At 39.9% G+C, this 20,534-nt stretch overlaps 1 protein-coding gene across 1 annotated transcript in view; it reads right to left on the reverse strand.

Annotated features, from left to right (window-relative positions):
* mtf1 (metal-regulatory transcription factor 1) overlaps nt 1-20,534 on the reverse strand; it is a 74,300-nt gene that overhangs the window by 48,625 nt on the left and 5,141 nt on the right. Inside the window, exon 3 of the mRNA XM_072548555.1 lies at nt 6,142-6,380. Coding sequence (XP_072404656.1) covers nt 6,142-6,380 — 239 coding nt within the window. The remainder of the gene's footprint in view (nt 1-6,141; nt 6,381-20,534) is intronic.

Consider the following 20,534-nt stretch of genomic DNA (forward strand, 5'->3'; position numbering starts at 1 on the left):
GCTACACAACTGCTAAGAAAATTAGAGGGTACACTGGAGCTAACTTTAATAAATTATCCCAGAGGAGAAGATTCCCTCAGAAACTGAACATAATGGTAGAACTTTAGCAGGGATGACGGCTGTGTTAGGTGGAGTGGATTGCAAGAGGAATTAGCAGAAATTATAGTTGAAGAACAATAGCACACCTCTTGGAAAATAATTCACGACTCATTGCAAAGTTATATCTCATTGAGGAACAGGATTCCAGGAAGGGAATAAAGTGACCACGGTTAACCGAAGAAACGAAGGATAGTATCAAATCAAAAGCAAAAACAAAACATAGTTAAGATTAGTGATAAACCAGATGATTGGGAAAGTTTTTGAAAACCAAAAGTTGACAAAAAGTGGGTGAAAATAAACTGAGAGCAAGCTAGCAAGTAATTCTGAAAGTGAATAATAAGAAGCTCTTTACACATATAGAAAAAAGAAAGGAGGTGCCAAAGTAAACAGACCACTTAGACAAAGTGACCAATGAGACAAAGGAAATAATAATACAGAACCAGGAAATGGCTAAGGTAGTTGAAATAGTTTGCATCATCTTCATGGTCACCATTAACATTCCAAAAATGTTGAATAATCAAGTCAGAGACATAAATACAAAAACTGTCACTAGATAAAAAGTGAGGAAACTAATGGGTCGAAGGGCTGTTAGAACCCAGAACCTGATGGGTTGCATCCTAGGATTTTGGAAGTAGCTATATTGCTACTGGATGTACTGATAGCAATCTTGAAGAATCCGCAGACATGGGAAATTTCCCAGAGGATTGGAAAACTGCCAAATGCAGACATCCATAACAAAAACTAACTATAGACCAGTTGCTCAACTGGGGAAAAGCCAGGGTGTATCATAATGCAAGTAAAAGCTGAGCATTTAGAAATATATGAGATAATCAAGCGGAGTCCACATAGCTTCAGGAGGGCAAATCATGCCTGCCAAATTTAACACTTTGAGATAGTAACAAATCAGAATAAATAAGGGGAATGAGTAAATATGTTTGGTTTTACAAAAGAAATTTGATATGGTACTGCACATAAGGCTGCAAAACAAGTACTAAAGGCATTGAGATGTCATGTATCAGCATGGATAGAGGATTTGCTAAATAATAGAAGACAGTCCGGATAAAGGGAGAGTTTTTCCAGAGTAGCGACCTGCATCAAGAATGTAACAGGGATTAGTGCTGGGGCCACAATGATTTACAATATATTAATTGTCTAAATTACGAATGAACATGAATGTATTAAGTTTGAAGATGACCAAATAAGGCAAGGCAGCAAGGAACCTACAAACAGATACAGGCAAAAACTTGGCAGACAGATTATGAAGGTAAATGAGGTTGTGCTCTTTGCCAGGAAGAGTCTAACATTATTTAAATAAGACTGTGGAAAACAGTAGGTGAGGGTTCCTCATACAATGACAAAAGAATGGCATCCAGGTTCAGCAGCTGATAAGGCCAATATAGGTGAAACTGAGTACTGCAAATGCTGAAGATTAGAGTCAAGATTAGAGTGGTGCTGGAAAAGCACAGCAGGCCGAGCCGCATCCTGATGAAGGGCTTTTGCCCGAAACATCAATAAAATGGTTTGTCAGCTTTCATTTCAAAGGGAATAGAGTACAAAAATTGGGAGGCCTTAGTAAAACTGTGCAAGACACTTGTCAGACAACACCTGGAAAACTTTAAGGGAAAGGTATACTGGCATTGAAGTCAAAATTATAGTGGTGCTGAAAAAGCACAGGAGGTCAGGCAGTATCACAGGAGCAGGAAAATCGATGTTTCGGGCAAAAGCCCTTCATCAGGATGCGGCTTGGCCTGCTGTGCTTTTCCAGCACCACTCTAATCTTGACTCTAAATCTTCAGCATTTGCAGTACTCAGTTTCACCTATACTGGCATTGAAGGTAATCCAGGGAAGGTTCGCTAGGTTGATACAAGGTATGGAAGGATTGCCTAGTGAGAAGATTAGGTCTGCGCTCATTGGAATTTACAAGAATGAGAGAAGATTTTACTGAAGCATACAAGATTCTTAGGTGACGTGACAGGGTAGATACAGAGAGACTGTTTCTCCTTGTGGTAGAGGCTTGGACCAGAGGGTACAACAGAGAGTAAAGGATCACTCATTTAGACAGGGGTAATCAATTTATGAAGTTCTTTACCACAAGGAGCTGAGAAGGCTAGGTAATAAACTTAGTCAAAGTTCAGATCAACAGATTTTTAAATCACGAAGGGAATTAAGGGTTCTAGGGATAAGGCAATAAAATGGAAGTGAGGGTCATTAGATCAGTCATGATTTCATTGAACAGCAGAGCATATTCGATAGGCCGAATCGCCTACTTCTGCTCATACATCTAATGGTCTCTACGGAGACCCAGGATGCTGACACAAACCAGAGGCTGCAGCCATTATTTTGACAACATTTCTAATGGAATGTTTAGTAGTTTGGGTGTTGGGGAGTGGAAAAACACTGTTGTGCAAACTGTGACTTCAAAGCATTATTAGTCTGTGACACCGGCCACATTGTGCCTTTCCAAGGGGAAACCTCATTAATCACAAACAAGTCTCTCTCACAATAATCCATACCCATAGACGCTGATTTACTGAACCAAATAAATGTTGCCTTTGAGATTTCTTTTGAGTACAATACCTCAAGAGGTCTAAGCTACTGGACAGAAGTGGAAAAAAAACACTATAGGCTCTCTCCAATCTAGAATGAAGTAAGCACCTACCAAATTACTATTTATTTCGAGATTCACCTTGGCCTAGCTGATATCATGAACTTTATATCACAAGGCCCTAACTTCCAGTCACACACTGACGAGAACACATCTTCCAAGTTGCTCCTCTTGTGCAGCAGAGACAATGTTGCCTTTTAGCTAAAAGTCATTCACAGAATAAAAGTTAACGTGAAACATGCCTAGCCTGAACAAAAAGTTTTCCTTGTGCACTGGCCAATTAACATAATACAAATAATTTAAAGGCCACATGTGATAAAGTTGAGATTTATGTATAAATATCTCAGTAGCAGTTTTAGTATCTGCATTTCCAATTTGTGCCATATGTCTGTTGGGTACTTTTGTGAAGTATTTTTTTTAAAAAGTCAGTTTGCCTTTCCAGAACCATGGTTGAAACCCAGTACGCATCAGACAGGAGGTGACAGCAAAGCCTCTGTTGTGTTAATGGAAGATTGTTGACACTATGAGCTTTACAAAAGGGAGTTAAGACAAAAATGCAAAGCTATGAGCTTGGTTTTGGTTTGGCATAACCAAGGAGTGATCTTAGCTAAGAAAACCCAGAAATTGAAGCTTCTTGGATCAGAAGCAAAGACAGTTTCTCTCCTAAAAAAAAAAGAGTATAGGATAGTTCAGGGAAAACACACTTATCTTGCAGTAGAATTAGCTTGTGAATCTTCCAAACAAGGAATGCTTGGTTCAAAACCTGCACACATATTTCTAAAAATTACGATGTCTAAGCTTTGTTTTACGAGTATACATAAGATAGCTCATAGGACAGAACAACAGGGAAGCATTAGGTCAAACCTCAAATTGATACTGAAGGGCAATTTTTCTGGATTTCAAACATAGTAAGGTGATGGTTTTAGGGAATGACCGAGTCTTGTTTTACTATGTATTTTAAGATCTTTCCAGTTATGCTGTATATTTAAATATCTTGTTGTTTTTCTAAGTAGCTTGTTTTTATTTAAAGAAAATGTTCAGCCTACATTTCTTTGAACACTCGACACAGATAAAAATGATCAAATAGGCCAGATTTCATTCAGAGATCAGATCTGTCCAGTCATAACATCAGCTAAGATCAAATCACATGCATCTAATTTTTGATGTTTGCTGTTTGCAATTTACCACCACTGTACACGAATGACTGAATTACTCTGACTGGAATACAACCAACTTCCACTAAAAGTAAATACATTGAAATCCATTAGTTATGTAACACTTGGACATCTTGACAATGAAATGGAACTCGTCAATATTTTTGTTCAAGCTTGTTTAGAAACATTAAACCCTGTTTGTTGTACAGTGAATTATGCAACATGAGAAAGCAAATCAGAGTACAATTTATGCATAACGCTCAAAAGTGTTTAGGGAAACAAAGCCACATATTGAGCAAGTACTCCATGCATCTGCAATTATAATTTAAGTACCACAGGAACACCAGTGCACAATCCTGCACAGATCTCTCTCAAAAGACTCAAAATACAGATGCTTAACAGCAACTAATGCTCAACCCCCCCCTTGAGGACTTGCTCAAAACCAAGAGAAGTCAGAGGTCCTCTCTCATTTGGGTTAACATTTCAGAATGAGTGAACCTTCCTCAGGCCACTTGACCCAAAACGTTAACTCTGATTTCTCTCTACAGGTGCTACCACACCTGCTGAGCTTTTCCAGCAATTTTTTTCCCCTCATTTGTTTATGGGATATGGGTGTCACTGACATTTATTGCCCAACCTCCTTCAAGGAAGTAATGGCCATCTTTCAAACCATTGCAGTTCATGAGGCATAGGAATTTTCACAGTATTGTTTGGAACTAATTCCAGGATTTTGACCAAGCATTAATAAAGGAAAGGCAATATTGTGCCAGGTCAGGGTGGTAAATGGCTTGAAGGGAAACTTGCAAGTGGCATTATTCACTGTCCTCAGTTTTCTAGGTGCCAGAGGTTGTAGATTTGAAGGTGCTGTTCAGACTGCCTTGCCAAGTTGCTGCAGTGCACCACTACCACTTTGCAAGTCCTCCCATCAATATTGTTGCAATGTTTTCAGGTGTTGGCTGGGGTATCAATCAAGCAAATTTGGTTTGTCTCATGCTTTGTCATGCTTTGCTGGAGTTGAACTGATTCGACTAAAAGAGAGTTTTCCATCACTCTCTTGATTTTCATCTTGCAGATTATGGACCAGCTACAGTATATTTTACTAAAGCAAATTAAATTTTGCACCAGAAAACAAAAGTTATGAAACTGTCTTAATGTTCAATGTTCTTAATTTATTTAGCAAAATGTGATATATTGAAGGAAAAGGAACTATGGACGGAGATCTGAAATAAACAGTTAATATTTGCCTTTATTGGAATTTCAGCATGCCCCAAAACAAGAATTATATCAGAGCTGAGGCACTAATTTGGTTTCTTTCACCACAGGTGCTGCCAAACCTGCTGAGCTTTATAAGCACTTTGTTTTTATTGCTGGAAATACATGATAGGCCTTCCCGGCTACAGATTCTGAAAAAAAACCTAGTTTTAACTTATTAACTTGATCTCATCACTTGTCAAAGAATTTAGAGAAAGTTGAACTCCAAAGCAAGACTAATCACTGTGGTACCTGCAATGAATGCCACATGCGTGAGCTGAGAGAACCTAAAGGCCGAAGGGGAAGAGCGGGGAGGCTTAAAAATAGAGAAGGGAAAGTTAGCAGGCTTCAAGCAATCAAGACAACAAATAGCATCGCTCATAAGTGGACTGGTTAGAATACAAGGGCAATTCTATCGGGTTTTGTTGGCTTTATTAAAAATTCGATCGGGGATGTGGGCATCACTGGACAGAGAAAGTGAGGACTGTAGATGCTGGAGATCAGAGCTGAAAATGTGTTGCTGGACCTGCTGCGCTTTTCCAGCAACACATTTTCATCACTGGCCAGAACCAACATTCATTGCCCATCCGTCATTGCCCAGAGGACAGTAAGAAGTCAAGCAGCACATTGTTGTGGGGCTGGAGTTACATGTAGCCCAGATCAGGTAAGGACTGCACATTTCCCTCCCTAAAAGGCACAAGTGAATCAGATGGATCTTTTGACAAACAATGGTATCACATTCACCATTACACTCCTACTTCCAGAATACTGCAGTGTTCAAATTCCACCATCTGATATGGCAGGATTCGAGCCCAGAACCCCAGAATATTCTCAGTGTTTTTGGATTAAAAGTACAGTGATAAAGCTACCAGGCCATCACCTCCCCAACAATACTGTGTACAGTTTTGGTCTCTATATTTAGAGGAAGATGTACCTAATTGGAAAGTAGTCCAGCCAAAATTCGTTTTGGGAGCATTACCTACCCTGGCCCTAAACTCACCACAACTTATAAGAATAAAGTGATAACTTACCGATAGAGTGTGTTAAATGCTTTTTCACAACCTTGCACATCGCATTCAAATGGCTTTTCTTTTGTGTGGACTCTGACGTGGATTTTTAGGCTGTAAGATGTGAGAAAGGCCTTGCCGCAGCCCTGCTGATTACAAACGAATGTATATTCACCACGATGAGTCTTCTGATGTGTCCGCAGGTTTCCTGCTGTGCTGTATGTACGTGGACACCCTTCAAACGTGCACTGATATCGTTTTACCTGATTTTTTTTTGTTGCAGGGGAGAGGGGGAAGCAGAAGCAGGGAGTATGAGAGAGGAAGGAGATTGCAGGAGAGAGAAAAACAAAGAGGAAAAGGAGTAAAAGAACAACAGAGGGGAGAGGGTGAGGGAAGGAAGAAAACAAAGAGCGTTAAAATATAAACTTTCCAGTTGGATTTTCTTCTGGTACTTTAACAATGCAACAATCAGGTTTAGATTGAATATGTTCAAATGCAACAATTTGATTTCCAATTTTAGTGTAGCTGAATACTGAGCAAGTGAAGATTCAATATTGGTTTTAACAGATTTTTTACTCCAATACAAATTCCTGTAAACTTGAAAACTCTGACAGAACCTTCAACTGATCAGTAAATGTAACAAGACATTAAACCATAATCATCCAAAGAAAATCCATGAATATCAAAATATCCCCAAAAGCAAATTACCCTCAACCTGTGTTACGAGTCACTCACCTAATACTTCCACTCTCATTGACTATACTGGAACCTGGACATTCACCAGCTACTTGCAATCAAATTCTAATCCACATCTGAGTCTGCTCATGCCTTAATTTCTCTTCTCCAATCCAAATCTCTATCCTCTAAGATAACCACCAACACATATCTTTCTTCAACCATACCTCTCACCTATCTTGCCCTCATTCATTTCATCCTAGCAGACAGTTTATCAGCTGCATCCCTCCCCAACACTTCATCCCAGCATTTAGTCACCATTCCTTTACGTGCCCAGATTCCATACTGATATTTTCCATACCAACCTTTTCATATTTATTTCAACACGCCTCTGGAACAGGTGGGACCTAAATCTAGGTCCTCTGACCCAGAAGTAGGGACACCATCACTGTGCCACAGGATCCCTTAAATTTTGATTCTGAAAGTCACTTCCTAAACCCTTCCATCTGCTTTCCCCTTTTAAAAAGTCTTGGTTAAATTCTACAGCTCACTTGAGCTTTTGATCATGTTGCTCAGTATCTCCATCACAGTATCTATATACATTTTGTTATTCCAGAGGTCTTTTAGGGCATTTTTCTACATTAAAAAAGGTGTTAAATAAATGCAAGTTGTCATGCTCTGTGCTTATTCAGAGAATCAAGTTTGGGATAACAATAAACCACAAACACATAGATAAAATAGGAAGGCAGTATAGTGATAATATCAACAGTGATATCACATTAGCTGAGGTCACTGTGAGGTTCCACTTTCCCAACCTCATCCTTGCCTGAGGTATGGTGACCATCAGGTTAAACCACCACCATTCATGTCTCTCTAATGTGAGGGCAGCCTGATAGTCTTCTGGGACTAAGATGTCTTTATAAAGACAGTAATCCAAAGGCCTGAGCTAACGTTCGAGCAACATGAATTCTATTCCTACTAAAACAGCTCAGAGAATTTACATTCAATCAATAATCTGGAACAGAAAGCTGGTCTCAATAATTGTAACTACAGAACTACAATAGCTAGTCTAAAAAACCCATCTGTTTCATTAATGTCCTTTAGGGAAGGAAATCTGGCAACCTTACTGACCTTGCTTACATGCAAAGACCACCTTAGCAATGAGATTGCTTCACTGTTGCAGCATGTTGTTGAATCAAGCTCCACAGTTCAACAGTAATTATAAAAGGCAAAAAATACGGGCCTCATTTAAGACGCTCATGTCCCATTAAAGAAGGAAAAGAGAAACACAACAGTTGCTATGCTATAATTCAGTGAGCAGTTCAATGACAGTAAAACTAGTCCAGATACTAAACAGAAATCATGGCAAGATACAGTTTCAACTTATCCATAAGTATCTACAGCTGCCTGAAATCAAAAGCTAGCAGTGACTATGGGAGCCTGATGTCAGGATCAAAAAGGGTACCTTAGCCTGCACTTGCTGGCATACAATTATCCAGCAAACGGTCCCTTAAGTCCAGACAACTGGCTGCATCCAAGTTCATAGGTCGATTAATGATAACCAGGCTCTCCATTCTGCTGGCCCAGAGGTACATCAAATCTGCATCCTCCACAATCCTAACAAGTAACGAGTAAGACCAAGGGAGGTCAGGAACCACAAACAGCGAAAACAAAAAGGGAAAAAAAAAGGCCACAAAAAAAACCTACAATAGGAATTCAACATCAGAGGCAGAGGCAGAGGCAATCAGGTAACTCAGAAGTTAAGGGATAGGACAATAAGTGCCCTCACAGTGAACGAAGAAAATCTCTCTGGGTACATTATGAGTCACAGATGCAACCTTTCCTGCTCATGTTCTTCTCATTGGGTCATAGCACCTTCAAAGGCACCATTCTCCAGAGTCAGGCCATCATTAATGGCTTGGTAACACCTTCATGTGGCACAGAGTAATCAATTGCCAGGAAAATGTTGCCAACACCACACAAGATAAAACATAGCAATTAGTGCCGTTACAATGTAAACTGGTTACATGTCAATCTGCAGTTCACAGCCGGCCAATCTGCTTTCTTGGACCCCTCAGGAAAATTCCTGAGTGCAGAAATGCATAGGAAACTGCTCCATACAGCTCCGACCTCTTTTTCCAGTCTTCCATTAAGAGGCTGGGAAAATTCAAACTCCAGTTTCTCTATTTACGTCTAATAAACTGCAATAATTAAGACCTCAAATTGTGACTAGATCCGGTTCAAGTTCGTGAACATCCTTCTCCTCTATTTTCCATAGAAATTAGATCATCCCATACCAAATTCCCATTCTTTAATGGTAGGAATATCATATTTGTTAAGTTAATCGTGACTAAGTCACAAACTATACTGGTACCTTAAAACTTTATGTTGTGCAAACTGGCAGTATGCAAATCAAAGCAAGGAGAGATCATACTCAAATAAACAGTTACTCCATTTCCCTTGATTTGGTCACACCAATCTTTAACAAGTGGTTCAACCACCAGTCTGAGCAGCTACTTCTCACACCAAAATATTATTCAAGTCTTTAAGATTTCTTTAGTGCCAAATCATTGGTGTATGCAGCTTAGGGCAGAATTAAAGACCAAACTTTCTGCAGTTGAGAATTTTACCACAAAATTCAGCCCAAGCTATAATCAAAGAGAATGCACAGAGCAGTGATTCCCATAATTTGGCTTCACTTTTCAATCACTTCTACTCTGCTTGAAAGCTCCATTCCAGAATTTCAGCACTCATGTTAAAATGCAGTACTGTCTTGTCAAAGGGGCTATATGTCTTTTAAGGAGTCACGAAGTGATGACTTAATTGTCTGCACTGAGGGGTTCATGGGACTCCAAGATCAAGCAGGATGTACAGTTCAAGACGAAACCATCTTGTATTTCTCAAGAAACACCCACTGAAATTAGTGCATTCAGTATTCAGCAGGTTCACTGTTTACAGGATATTGCTGTGTGGAAACTGACCATATAAAGTACCAACGCAATAGCAACTTTACTCAACTGATTCATTAGTCATGGATGAATGGGAGTAACTTAGCCATTAAGAACATAGCAAGATGACAAATTCTGCAGTTTGTTTTCTTCTATTAGCTTAAAAACTCAGATTCAAACAAGTGAATGAATTCCATCAGTCGGCTTTTATAAGCAGAATTACTATAAAAGGGAAAGTGAACATCCCAATATAAGTTGTAATTTATAGTTAGCATAACCAAACTTCAAGCATCAATGACAGTTGATGGAAATTTATTCTTTTAGCTCAAGGCAACAGGTAAACTCCTTGTCAAGTATAATCATTCACTGAAAGCTCAGCATATCAGTAAACTCTTTGCTGTCAGAGTCATAGAGATGCACACCATGGAAACAGTCCCTTAGGTTCAACTCGTCCATGCCGATCAGATATCATAACCTAATCTAGTCCCATTGGCCAGCACTTGGCCCATATCCCTCTAAACCCTTCTTATTTATACACCCTTCCAGATGTCTTTTAAATGTTGTAATTATATCAGCCTCCACCACTTTTTCTTGCAGCTCATCCTATACACGCACAACCTTCTGTGTGAAAATGTTGCCCTTTAGATTCCTTTTATATCTTTCTCCTCCCACCCCACACCTATGCCCTCTAGCTCTGGACTCCCACACCCCAGGGAAAATACTTTTGTCTACTAGCTCTATCTATGCCATTCATGATTTTATATACCTCTATAAAAGTCACCCTCTCAGCCTCCGATGCTCCAGGGAAAACAGTCCAAGTCTATTCAGTCTCCCCTGTAGCTCAAACCCTTCAACCATGGCAACATCCTTATAAGTCTTTTCTGAACCATTTCAAGCTTCACAACATCGTTCCGATACTGGTGCTACATTTCATTAAAATATACCTGACTTAATCACAACAGCCACCGATCACTGAAATTACACTCATTTTAACACTTGGAAGAAATAATGTGCAACCTATTAACTGGCTGCTCACCAGGAAGGAGATCTCCATTTCTGTCGGCTACGATGGTTATGAAGGTTGGACAAAGGGAAGGCCAGCCAGGAAAGCACAGCTGTAATCAGGTTTACAGATGACCGAGGTGGGTGGCACGGTGGCACAGTGGTTAGCACTGCTGCCTCACAGCGCCCGAGACCCGGGTTCAATTCCTGCCTTAGGCGACTCTCTGTGGGGAGTTTGCACATTCTCCCAGTGTCTGCGTGGGTTTCCTCCGGGTGCTCCGGTTTCCTCCCACAGTCCAAAAAGGTGCAGATCAGGTGAACTGGCCGTGTTAAATTGCCCGTAGTGTTAGGTGAAGGGGTAAATGTAGGGGAATGGGTCTGGGTGGGTTGAGCTTCGGTGGGTCGGTGTAGACTTGTTAGTCTGAAGGGCCTGTTTCCACACTAAGTAATCTAATCTATTCGTAATCTAAATCTAAAAAAGAATTGTTCAATGCAAAAAAAAAATCAGGCCTCATTCCTGATGAAGGGTTTTTGCCCGAAACATTGATTTTCCTGCTCCTCAGATGCTGTCTGACCTCCTGTGCTTTTCCAGCACCACTCTGATCTCCAGCATTTACAGTCCTCACTTTCACCCAATGCAAAAAGATACTTGTTGAAAAGTGTCAGTTGAAGTGGACAGTCACCATGAAGAGATTTCAGGTGGGTTGAGATACAAAAAAAAAGTCATTGAAGGTCTTAATCTAGGAGCAGCAACAGCAGCCAGGGTCAGACAGAAATTTTGAATGGTCACTGAAAATAATGATTGCTCACCTCAGCGATCAAAGCACTAACAAACATTCTTGGATAAGCTGTTAGGAGTCAATGGATTCCATTACTATTCCTGAACAGATCACGACAGTTTGAAATTAAAAGAGGTAATATTGCTAATGATCTCTCAGACTGTATGAAGTGCATTATCAGAAATCAGTTAACCAGTCTGCAAAGAAATCAGGCAACGTTTATTAATAAATGATTTGAAGTGGACAAATGTATACAACTCCCATCTTGAAAAATAACAGAAAACATTCAAGTCTTAGAAAAAGTATACAGACTCTGCAGTATTATCTTAAACATACTACAGCCAAATACGAGTTAAAAGGAAAAAAAAATCAAGATTGCTCAAATGTTGGTCTGTAACTGAAGTCATTTTGCAGTGTTTTTACTGGAGTGTATTCCTGGATCAGACATGGTTGGCTGGATTAACTTTGCTGGATATAGCTGTGCAGATCTTGCATTCTCCTTCAAGAATCCTCATTTGTGGTGATGCATCATCTAGTAGATTTTCAACTCTCAAACTTTGACGCAAGGTGTTAAAGACAAAGAGCAAGGGACAAAAGGTAACTACTTGAGGCAAGTTACTTCAGACTTTTTTCAAATCCAATGTCGCTTTCCACCATGAACTGGTTTGAGATCTCGGAAAGCAATGCAGACCTGAGTCTTACCAGAAATGTCATTTTTGACAAGTTTCACACAATGGGTTTCTTTCCACAAGGTCCAGGAGTGTGCGATAAAACTTGCCTCATTCCTTATGCATTTACGTATTGAATTTACCTACTCGCCAGAATCCCAGGATTCCCGAAACTATCTTTGAAGCCCAGCTGTGCACCTGCCCAGTGCTGGCAATCACTTGCTGTCCTGCACGGTTCCTATCAATTATGCAGAGGAAAACTAGCACCACCTTGCCGACAGTGACTGGGAGGATGGGGGTGGGGTGCATTCAAAGTCACTGCCCATGGTGTGTTCTCTAGCTGGAGTTGTCAGTTTACCACTGACTTTCATGTCAGGAATTGTTGCCACCTAGTTTCTATCTAGCAGGTGAGAGACTGGGAAACTACATAATCCATGAGATGAGATGTCATCATAATGTTAATATATGCGTAAACAGGCAAATAGACCTCTTGTTGCTTACTAAGAAACTTCTCATCTCATCGTTGGAAAATCTGACTTGCTGCTCCCCACATCAATCTCCTTACTGTCATCTTGCAACACAACTTTTTTCCTATTGTCCACACCATTCAGTGCCCAGGATGAATCATCCTTGGTGTTTCCACCAGAATAGCTGCTCCTTGCAAACACACACTGCTGCTGTAGCCAGTGTCTTTCACTTTGCATGGTAATCCTTCCAAAATATTCAAAACACACCCATAATCAATTATTATTTCAAATAACATATCTTCGTAAGAGTTTAGAACTGAGCTCTTTACAAATATTAAGCTTGATCCTCAAAATGTATTGGAATCCTATAACATCGATTCGACTAGGCTAAATACTCCGGCTAGAGATATTTTTAAATCAACCTGCATAGGTGTTATGTCACACCCCTACAGCAGGTGCAACTTGAACCCATTCTTCTGGCCCAGAGGTTAGGGACATTTCCACTATACTACATTAGCCCAATGCACTGGTTTGAAGTTACTACACAAGCAGCTCACCACCTGGGAATACAAGGGAAAAAACATTTTGGCAAGGTACCAAAGGTGACTGACAGCAATAGATCCTTCAACAGCACACAGATCAGAGGTGAGCAGACCAATTATGGAGGCTCAAAATAAGTTCAGCTTGGATTATTTTAAAAGTGATCCCATTGTATATTTAAACAGACTAGATAAAAAAAAAGCTTTTACCACTTGGAGAATTAACTAAGGATCACAAGAGTCATTAACAAATCCAATAAGAAGCTTGTACTCAAAACCACAAAGGTTGGTTAAAATGTATAACTTGTTATCGCATGCAGTAGTTGAGATGATCAGCACAAAAGCAATATGCTAAGAACTATTCATTCATGGGTGTGACTTAACCAGCAAAGGCCAATATTTATAGTCCATCTTCACTTCAAAGGTGATGGCAGGGCAGGGAACTGCCTCTTAAACCACTGCAGTCTGTACAAGTACTCCGACAATGTTCTTCAGTGAGGAGTTACAGAATGTCATCACAGCAATAGTAAATAATAGGTAATATTTTCCCATGGATGCTGTGCAATATAGAAGGCAACTGAGGTGGTTGTGTTACTATGACTGCCCTCGTCAGACAGTACAAGCTCTGTTAAGGGCAAAGTACACAAAGTAAGGAAGGAATAGAAGGCAGGTTCATAAGATTAGAAGAAGCACAATGGGAAGAGGCTCATGTCTCGTATGAACAGTCTAGGTGAGTTTCGGTACAGCAAATATTACATAAATCAGAGTACAAACTTCTTCCAAGAGTCTAGATTCCTAAAAATACTTATTTCTGTTTCACGTATTGTACTTACAATACAACTAGATTACACTTATGATCCTTAAAATGTAAGAAAGCACAAAACATAATTAATGCAGATCGTGAATCCCACTCACCGTATGTAACTGGTCCATAATGAGCAGCTCAAATGGAATCCACCATTCCAGTGCTGGTTACTAGAAACACCTGACCAAAACCAGAAGCTAGCTAAAAGTCAACCAATAAACACCACCACCACCACCCCCATACCTGAAACTCGTCAGAATAAAGTTAGCCATCCATTACAAGTCCGCTACAAACTCATCAGCCAACTCAGTACGCATGCCTTGCTGCCTTATGAGTTATTACTTATGAACCTGACTACTGTTTCAGATTTTACAACAGCAGTAATGTGATCCATTTGGAGACATTATGGTACAGGAAGGAGCTGCAGCAAACCGTGAACCCCATCACAGTAGACAAGCAGTTAATAGGCTTGTAATCACTACTTCATGATCTCTAGAAACAAACACAGACTCAACAAAAATTTAATGCGACTTTACATTGGATATTTTCAACTCCATTTGACTGATCCCTCCTTCTTTAATCACTTTACAAACCAAAACATTATTTTAAAAAGTTTTAAACAATAAAACTCAGTTACAGTACTGATCATTCCATCCAATAAACTTGCAGTTCAGGGAACCACTTATCTACCTTACAAACACATGACAGTGGTAATTACACTCGTCTTTCCACAATTGTAATTAACATGAGTACCAAGAGGATGTAACAACCCCAAAGAAAAATGCTGTCAGTGCCTGTTGACTTTAGATACACAAATTATTTTTTGACTGCAGAGTACTCTAATCTTAAATGCTCATCCATCCAGAGAGGCAAGACAATAACTTCTAGCCACAGACGGCACGGTGGCACAGTGGTTAGCACTGCTGCCTCACAGTGCCAGAGACCCGGGTTCAATGCCCGCCTCAGACGGCTGACTGTGTGGAGTTTGCACGTTCTCCCCGTGTCTGCGTGGGTTTCCTCCGGGTGCTCCGGTTTCCTCCCACAGTCCAAAGATGTGCAGGTCAAGTGAATTGGCCATGCTAAATTGCCCGTAGTGTTAGGTAAGGGGTAAATGTAGGGGTATGGGTGGGTTACGCTTCGGCGGGTCGGTGTGGACTTATTGGGCCGAAGGGCCTGTTTCAACACTGTAATGTAATCTAAAAATCTAATCTAATCTATTGAAACTCTTGCAGCATGCAATCTTACAAGAAAAAGCCCAAAATGAAACTGCTGTCAGTGCCAGAATAAAAAGCACAAATGTTAATAGTTTCACTGACTATCATGAAAATCACATCTCAAAATTTGGAAGAATTATTTGTTTTAAAAATTTAGTATGAGAGATTATAAAGAACATAACCTCACATGTTGAAATAATTTGGTGGCATACAAATTATAGAGAAAATTAGACAGATGCTCATAAAAGGAATTCTGCTTCTGCATTTGCAGTTATTTCTTTTCCTTCAGGAAAACAGGAACTGCTCCATTTTTGGAAGCAATGCCAGAATTTCACTTGACTGTAGTTTAACCAATTTGGAGTTTCCTGAACAGATAAGGGTTGATGACAATAATGCTTATAGTGTGTCATACATGGATTTCCAGAAGAAAGTTTGATACAGTGCCTCAAAACAAACTTGAAGAAAATTGTAGGTCATGGTATTAAAGGGACAGTGGCAATCAGGATGCAAAATTGATAGTGATAGAAGACAGACAAATGGTTAATGAATACTTTTCAGTTGGAGGAAGGCTTGTAGTAGCATTTCCCAAGTGTCAGTTTGTGATACCTGCCTTTATTAGTAATCTGGATTTTGACGTGCAGGGGCCAATTTCAAAGTTTGCAAACATGAAGCTTCGAAGAACTGTAAACTGTGAAGACAAAGTGTGGAACTCCAACAGGATACTGCTAAGTTGGTGGACTGAACAGATATTCTGGATTCCTGAAGGGCTCATGCCCGAAACATCGATTCTCCTGCTCCTTGGATGCTGCCTGACCTGCTGCGCTTTTCCAGCAACACATTTTCAGCTCTGAACAGATATTCAACAAAGAGGAGACAGGTGATGCGCTTTCCAAAGGGGAAGCAGTTGCAGAGGGATCTACGGGTACGTATACAGCCAGTTCTGCTATAACGCATGTTTCTTCAATGCAAACTGGCTTCAATGGTCTGAATTCATCAATCACATTATTTGTAGAACATGAATTTTCCTTATCTGTGTTGTCTATAATGCAATACCTGCCCCGTTAGTTTAAATGGCACTGCTATTGCATGATTTTCTTATAACACAAGATCGCAGAACAGAACTGCTGCATTATATCAGAACTGAACGTGCTCAGATTATTGAAGGTGGCAGAACAGGTGGGGGAAAAAGAAAAACAAAATCAATAAACCAGAGTTTTTAGGTTTTATGAATAAGGGCATGGAGTACCCAAACAAGGAGGTAATGTTGAACTTGTACAAGACTTGTGCTGGACCTGAATATCACATTCAGTTATGGGCAGCATATTATAACAAAGATGTGAATGCACTGGAACGAGTGCAGAGGTGATATACTGGAATTGTTTTAAGTTTAAGAAACTTCAGCTATGAGGTTAAAAATCACACAACACCAGGTTATAGTCCAACAGGTTTAATTGGAAGCACACTAGCTTTCGGAACGACACTCCTTCATCAGGTGATTGCGGAGGGCTCGATCGTAACACAGAATTGTGGTGTTGTGTGATTTTTAACTTTGTACACCCCAGTCCAACACCGGCATCTCCAAATCATGTCCGCTATGAGGCAGACTGAAGTTATGACCATCATTTCTGGAGAGAAGGTAGCTGAGAGAAGATCTGACTGAGGCTATCAAAATCCTGAGCAGGCTGGACAGAGTACATAGGGAGAAACTGTTTCCGCTAGTAAAACAAACAAGAAGGCAGAGATTTAAAGTGAAGCACAAACAAAGGAAGGGTGATGTGAAGAAAAAAACTTTTTCACGCAGTTATTAGGCTATGGAATGTACTTCCTGGAAATGTGATGGAGGCAGGTTCAGGTGAGGTAATCAAAAAGGGCACTGAATGGGTATTTTGATAGTTGCACAGTACCAGGATATGGGAAAACAATGTGAGACTGGTACTAAATAAGAGCGAGTGAGAATGGGAGTGAACGCTGAAATGAACTGAATGCCAAATTAAGCAGGCTGCACTATGGATGGTGTTGAATATTTCTGCACCAGCTGGAATTGTCAGCAAGTGAATATTATTCCATTATGCCTTGTAGATGAAGGACAGGGCATTTAATAGTTAGTCAAAGCAGGATTCCCAACCTTTGATCTGCTCTTGTAGCCACTATTTATATTGCTGGTCCAGTTTAGTTTTGGGTAACTGGGCAACCCTGGATGCTGGTGGTTAGGTAATCAGCAATACTCATGCCAAAGGAAAATTATTTTAAATACAATCTTCCCCCTTTTGGCTGAGTATTATAGTGAGGAACATTGTCCATTAATTGCTAAGTCACCTTAATAAAATGCTGTTTTGCTCAGGCTCCTTGTTGGCAGAGTGAGTCAGATGCTGCTTTTCTATCAATGGTAGTAACTCTCAAGTATCCTCTTGGGTTCAGGTCTTTTGCAAATACCTAAAACAAAGCTAAATGAGGTCAGGTGGCGAGTGAGCCTATCAAAAACAAACTGGACAGCAAATAGGTTACTGCTGTGTAAATGCCATTCGGTAGCAACATCAGCAACCATGCTGATGATTTAAAGGGGTTGGAGCTGGAATTGGATAGATTAGTTCTTTTTTTTTGTAGACAGGACATACCATTTTTCAAGTGTTACAATATGGTCAGGTAGATTTCTGCAAATTTAGTATTTCAAAAGCATGCAGGCCACTGATAATGTCAGCATTTGTTGCCTATTCCAATTGCACTTTGACTTGTAAGTTACTTAGTTCGAGACAACCACATACTGCAGGTGTGGAGTCATCCATAGGCCAAAACAGTTAAGGGTGGCCAATTTATTTTTCTGAAGAGCGTACGTGAACAGATGCTCATTCATACCAGTAGTTTCCAGTTCACCATTACTGCAGGGTTTGAACCCATCTCGTAGGACTCAGCCTCGACCTCTGGAGTGTGTGCATGAGACCCCAAGGACTAGTTGCAAAGGTTTGGGGCATGGGGGAAGCAAATGAGGAACAGGGAAGCTCAGCTAACTGGGAGCAAAGAAAACTTCAAACCACTCAACTTAACCAATTCCAACAAGTGATTGCGATATCGCAATCTTAATAGACTCATACAGGAAAGAAATAGACCCTTTGTCCAACCAGCCCATAATTACAAACTGAACGGTCTGTTCCTGGACCATATCCCTCCAAACCTTCCCTATTCATTTATTTTTCCAAGTGCCTTTCAAATGTTGTAATTGTGCCCACATCCACTTTCTCTCAAAGTTCATTTCACACACAAAACAGTGTGTAAAACATTTTCCCCTCATGTCATTTTTCAAACTCTCTCACCTTAAAAGTGTGTCCCCTTGTCTTGAAATCCCCCCAAATGCAGGGAAAAGACATCTACCATTAACCCTATCTAAACCCCTCATCTCTAAAGGTCACCTCTCAACCTCCTATGATGCAGTGAAGAAAGTTCCAGACTTTGTAATAAATCTTGCATACCTGACAACCTCTTTATCAATCTCTTCTGAACCCTCTCCAACTGAATTATATTTCTCCTATAACTAGAACACAACTGCAGAGAGATTTTTGGTCTCTCAGATAATCAAGGGATATGTACAGCAGTCAGTACAGTGAGGTTGAAGCCCAAGATCAGTCAAGATCATACTAAATGGCAGAGTCTAATCCTGCTGATATTGCTTGTATTTTGTACCTACAATGAAGCACATCATCTAACAGCTCTGTATCAGAATTTGAGCTGTATCCCACCACTCCCCATCTAACACTGCCATATTGAGGTATTGTGGCCTCTGAAATCCACAGTATCTAAATGTCAACGTACAAATTTAAATGCATATCTTAATGTCAACGAAGGCTGTAACTTAGGGAGCTTTGACACAGTCAAAATATAGCAGTTGGAGTGAATGATTTGTCAATTGTTAAATTTTAAACTCAGATTGTGATCATGACATCCAAAACAAAAAAGTAGCAATTGCCTGGATAAAGGTTTTTAAACTTTGTTCATAAACAGCAGAAACTATTTAGATTAGATTAGATTACCTACAATGTGGAAACAGGCCCTTCGGCCCAACAACTCCACACCGACCCTCCGAAGAGTAACCCACCAAGACCCAATCCCTCTGCCTAATGTACATAACACTGGGCAATTTAGCATGGCCAATTCACCCAACCTGTACACTTTTGGACTGTGGGAGGAAACTGGAGCACCTGGAGAAAACCCTTGTAGACACGGAGAGAATGTGCAAACTCCACACAGACAGTCACCCGAGGCTGGAATCGAATCTGGGACCCTGGTGCTGTGCTGTGAGGCAGCAGTGCTAACCACTGAGCCACCGTGCTGCCTTATTAGTTGTGACGTCATCACTGAAGGCACGTTTAAGGAAACAGCTGCATGTATAACTTTTTCTTTTTTTTAAAATTTTTAACTTAAACTGGTTACCTCTTTTTTTTTAATAGGGGTATTAGGAAACAATTGCTTTGTGTGGTGTAGTTTTAAGTTTAATGAGCATTGACAACTTAAAATTCAGATGAACTATATGACCGTTTCACCTAATAAATAAAAATCAATGAGAATCAAAATGTAACCCCAAGAAGAACTTAACAGCCGTTAAGAGAAAACACATTCTAACCCCTACAAATGAATGATATGCAGTGATTTAAATTATGTTACTTTGGGGCTAGTGTTACATGTAGGCCAGACAAAGTAATGATAGCAAATTTCCTTTCCTAAATAAGATTAGTCAAAGTGTTTTAGTGACAATTGATGATGGTGATATTGCAGCACCAAAATCAGTTTCCAATTCCAATTTTTCTTTAGTGAATAGTATTTAAATTCCACCAGCTGCCATGGTGAAATCTAAAAACCAATGGTTAGCTTGGTCCTTTGGTCTTGTTCCTAAGCACAAATAGGTTTACAGTCTATTCCATCAACAATATTGACTCCAATATCATAGTATCTGTAGAATAACTCAAAATACGGATTAGGTGTACAGGAAAATAACCTGAAATAAAATACTTAATGCCATAATAAATGTGATTTTAAATACAGCCAAGACTATAAAAGCTCTAAGATAAAGCCTCAGATGTTAATTTGAGTCATAATGTAATCCGTCCAAATTCATAAATTTGAAAAAACTCCACTAGCAATCTTTAGTGGATGCTGCACATCAAATAACCCTTAGTCAAGGTTTGTCACTCTGGTGCCAGTTGTCTTGGTTGTGGATAGGTTTGTCAAGTTGGGATGTTGATTTGCAAACATTTTGCTCCCTGTCTAGTTTTCATCTTCTGTGCTTTGGAGCCTCCTGTGAATCACTGCTGTACTGTGTCTTCCGGAATTT

The sequence above is a fragment of the Chiloscyllium punctatum genome, chromosome 27 (assembly GCF_047496795.1).
Source record: "Chiloscyllium punctatum isolate Juve2018m chromosome 27, sChiPun1.3, whole genome shotgun sequence".
Taxonomy (NCBI): domain Eukaryota; kingdom Metazoa; phylum Chordata; class Chondrichthyes; order Orectolobiformes; family Hemiscylliidae; genus Chiloscyllium; species Chiloscyllium punctatum.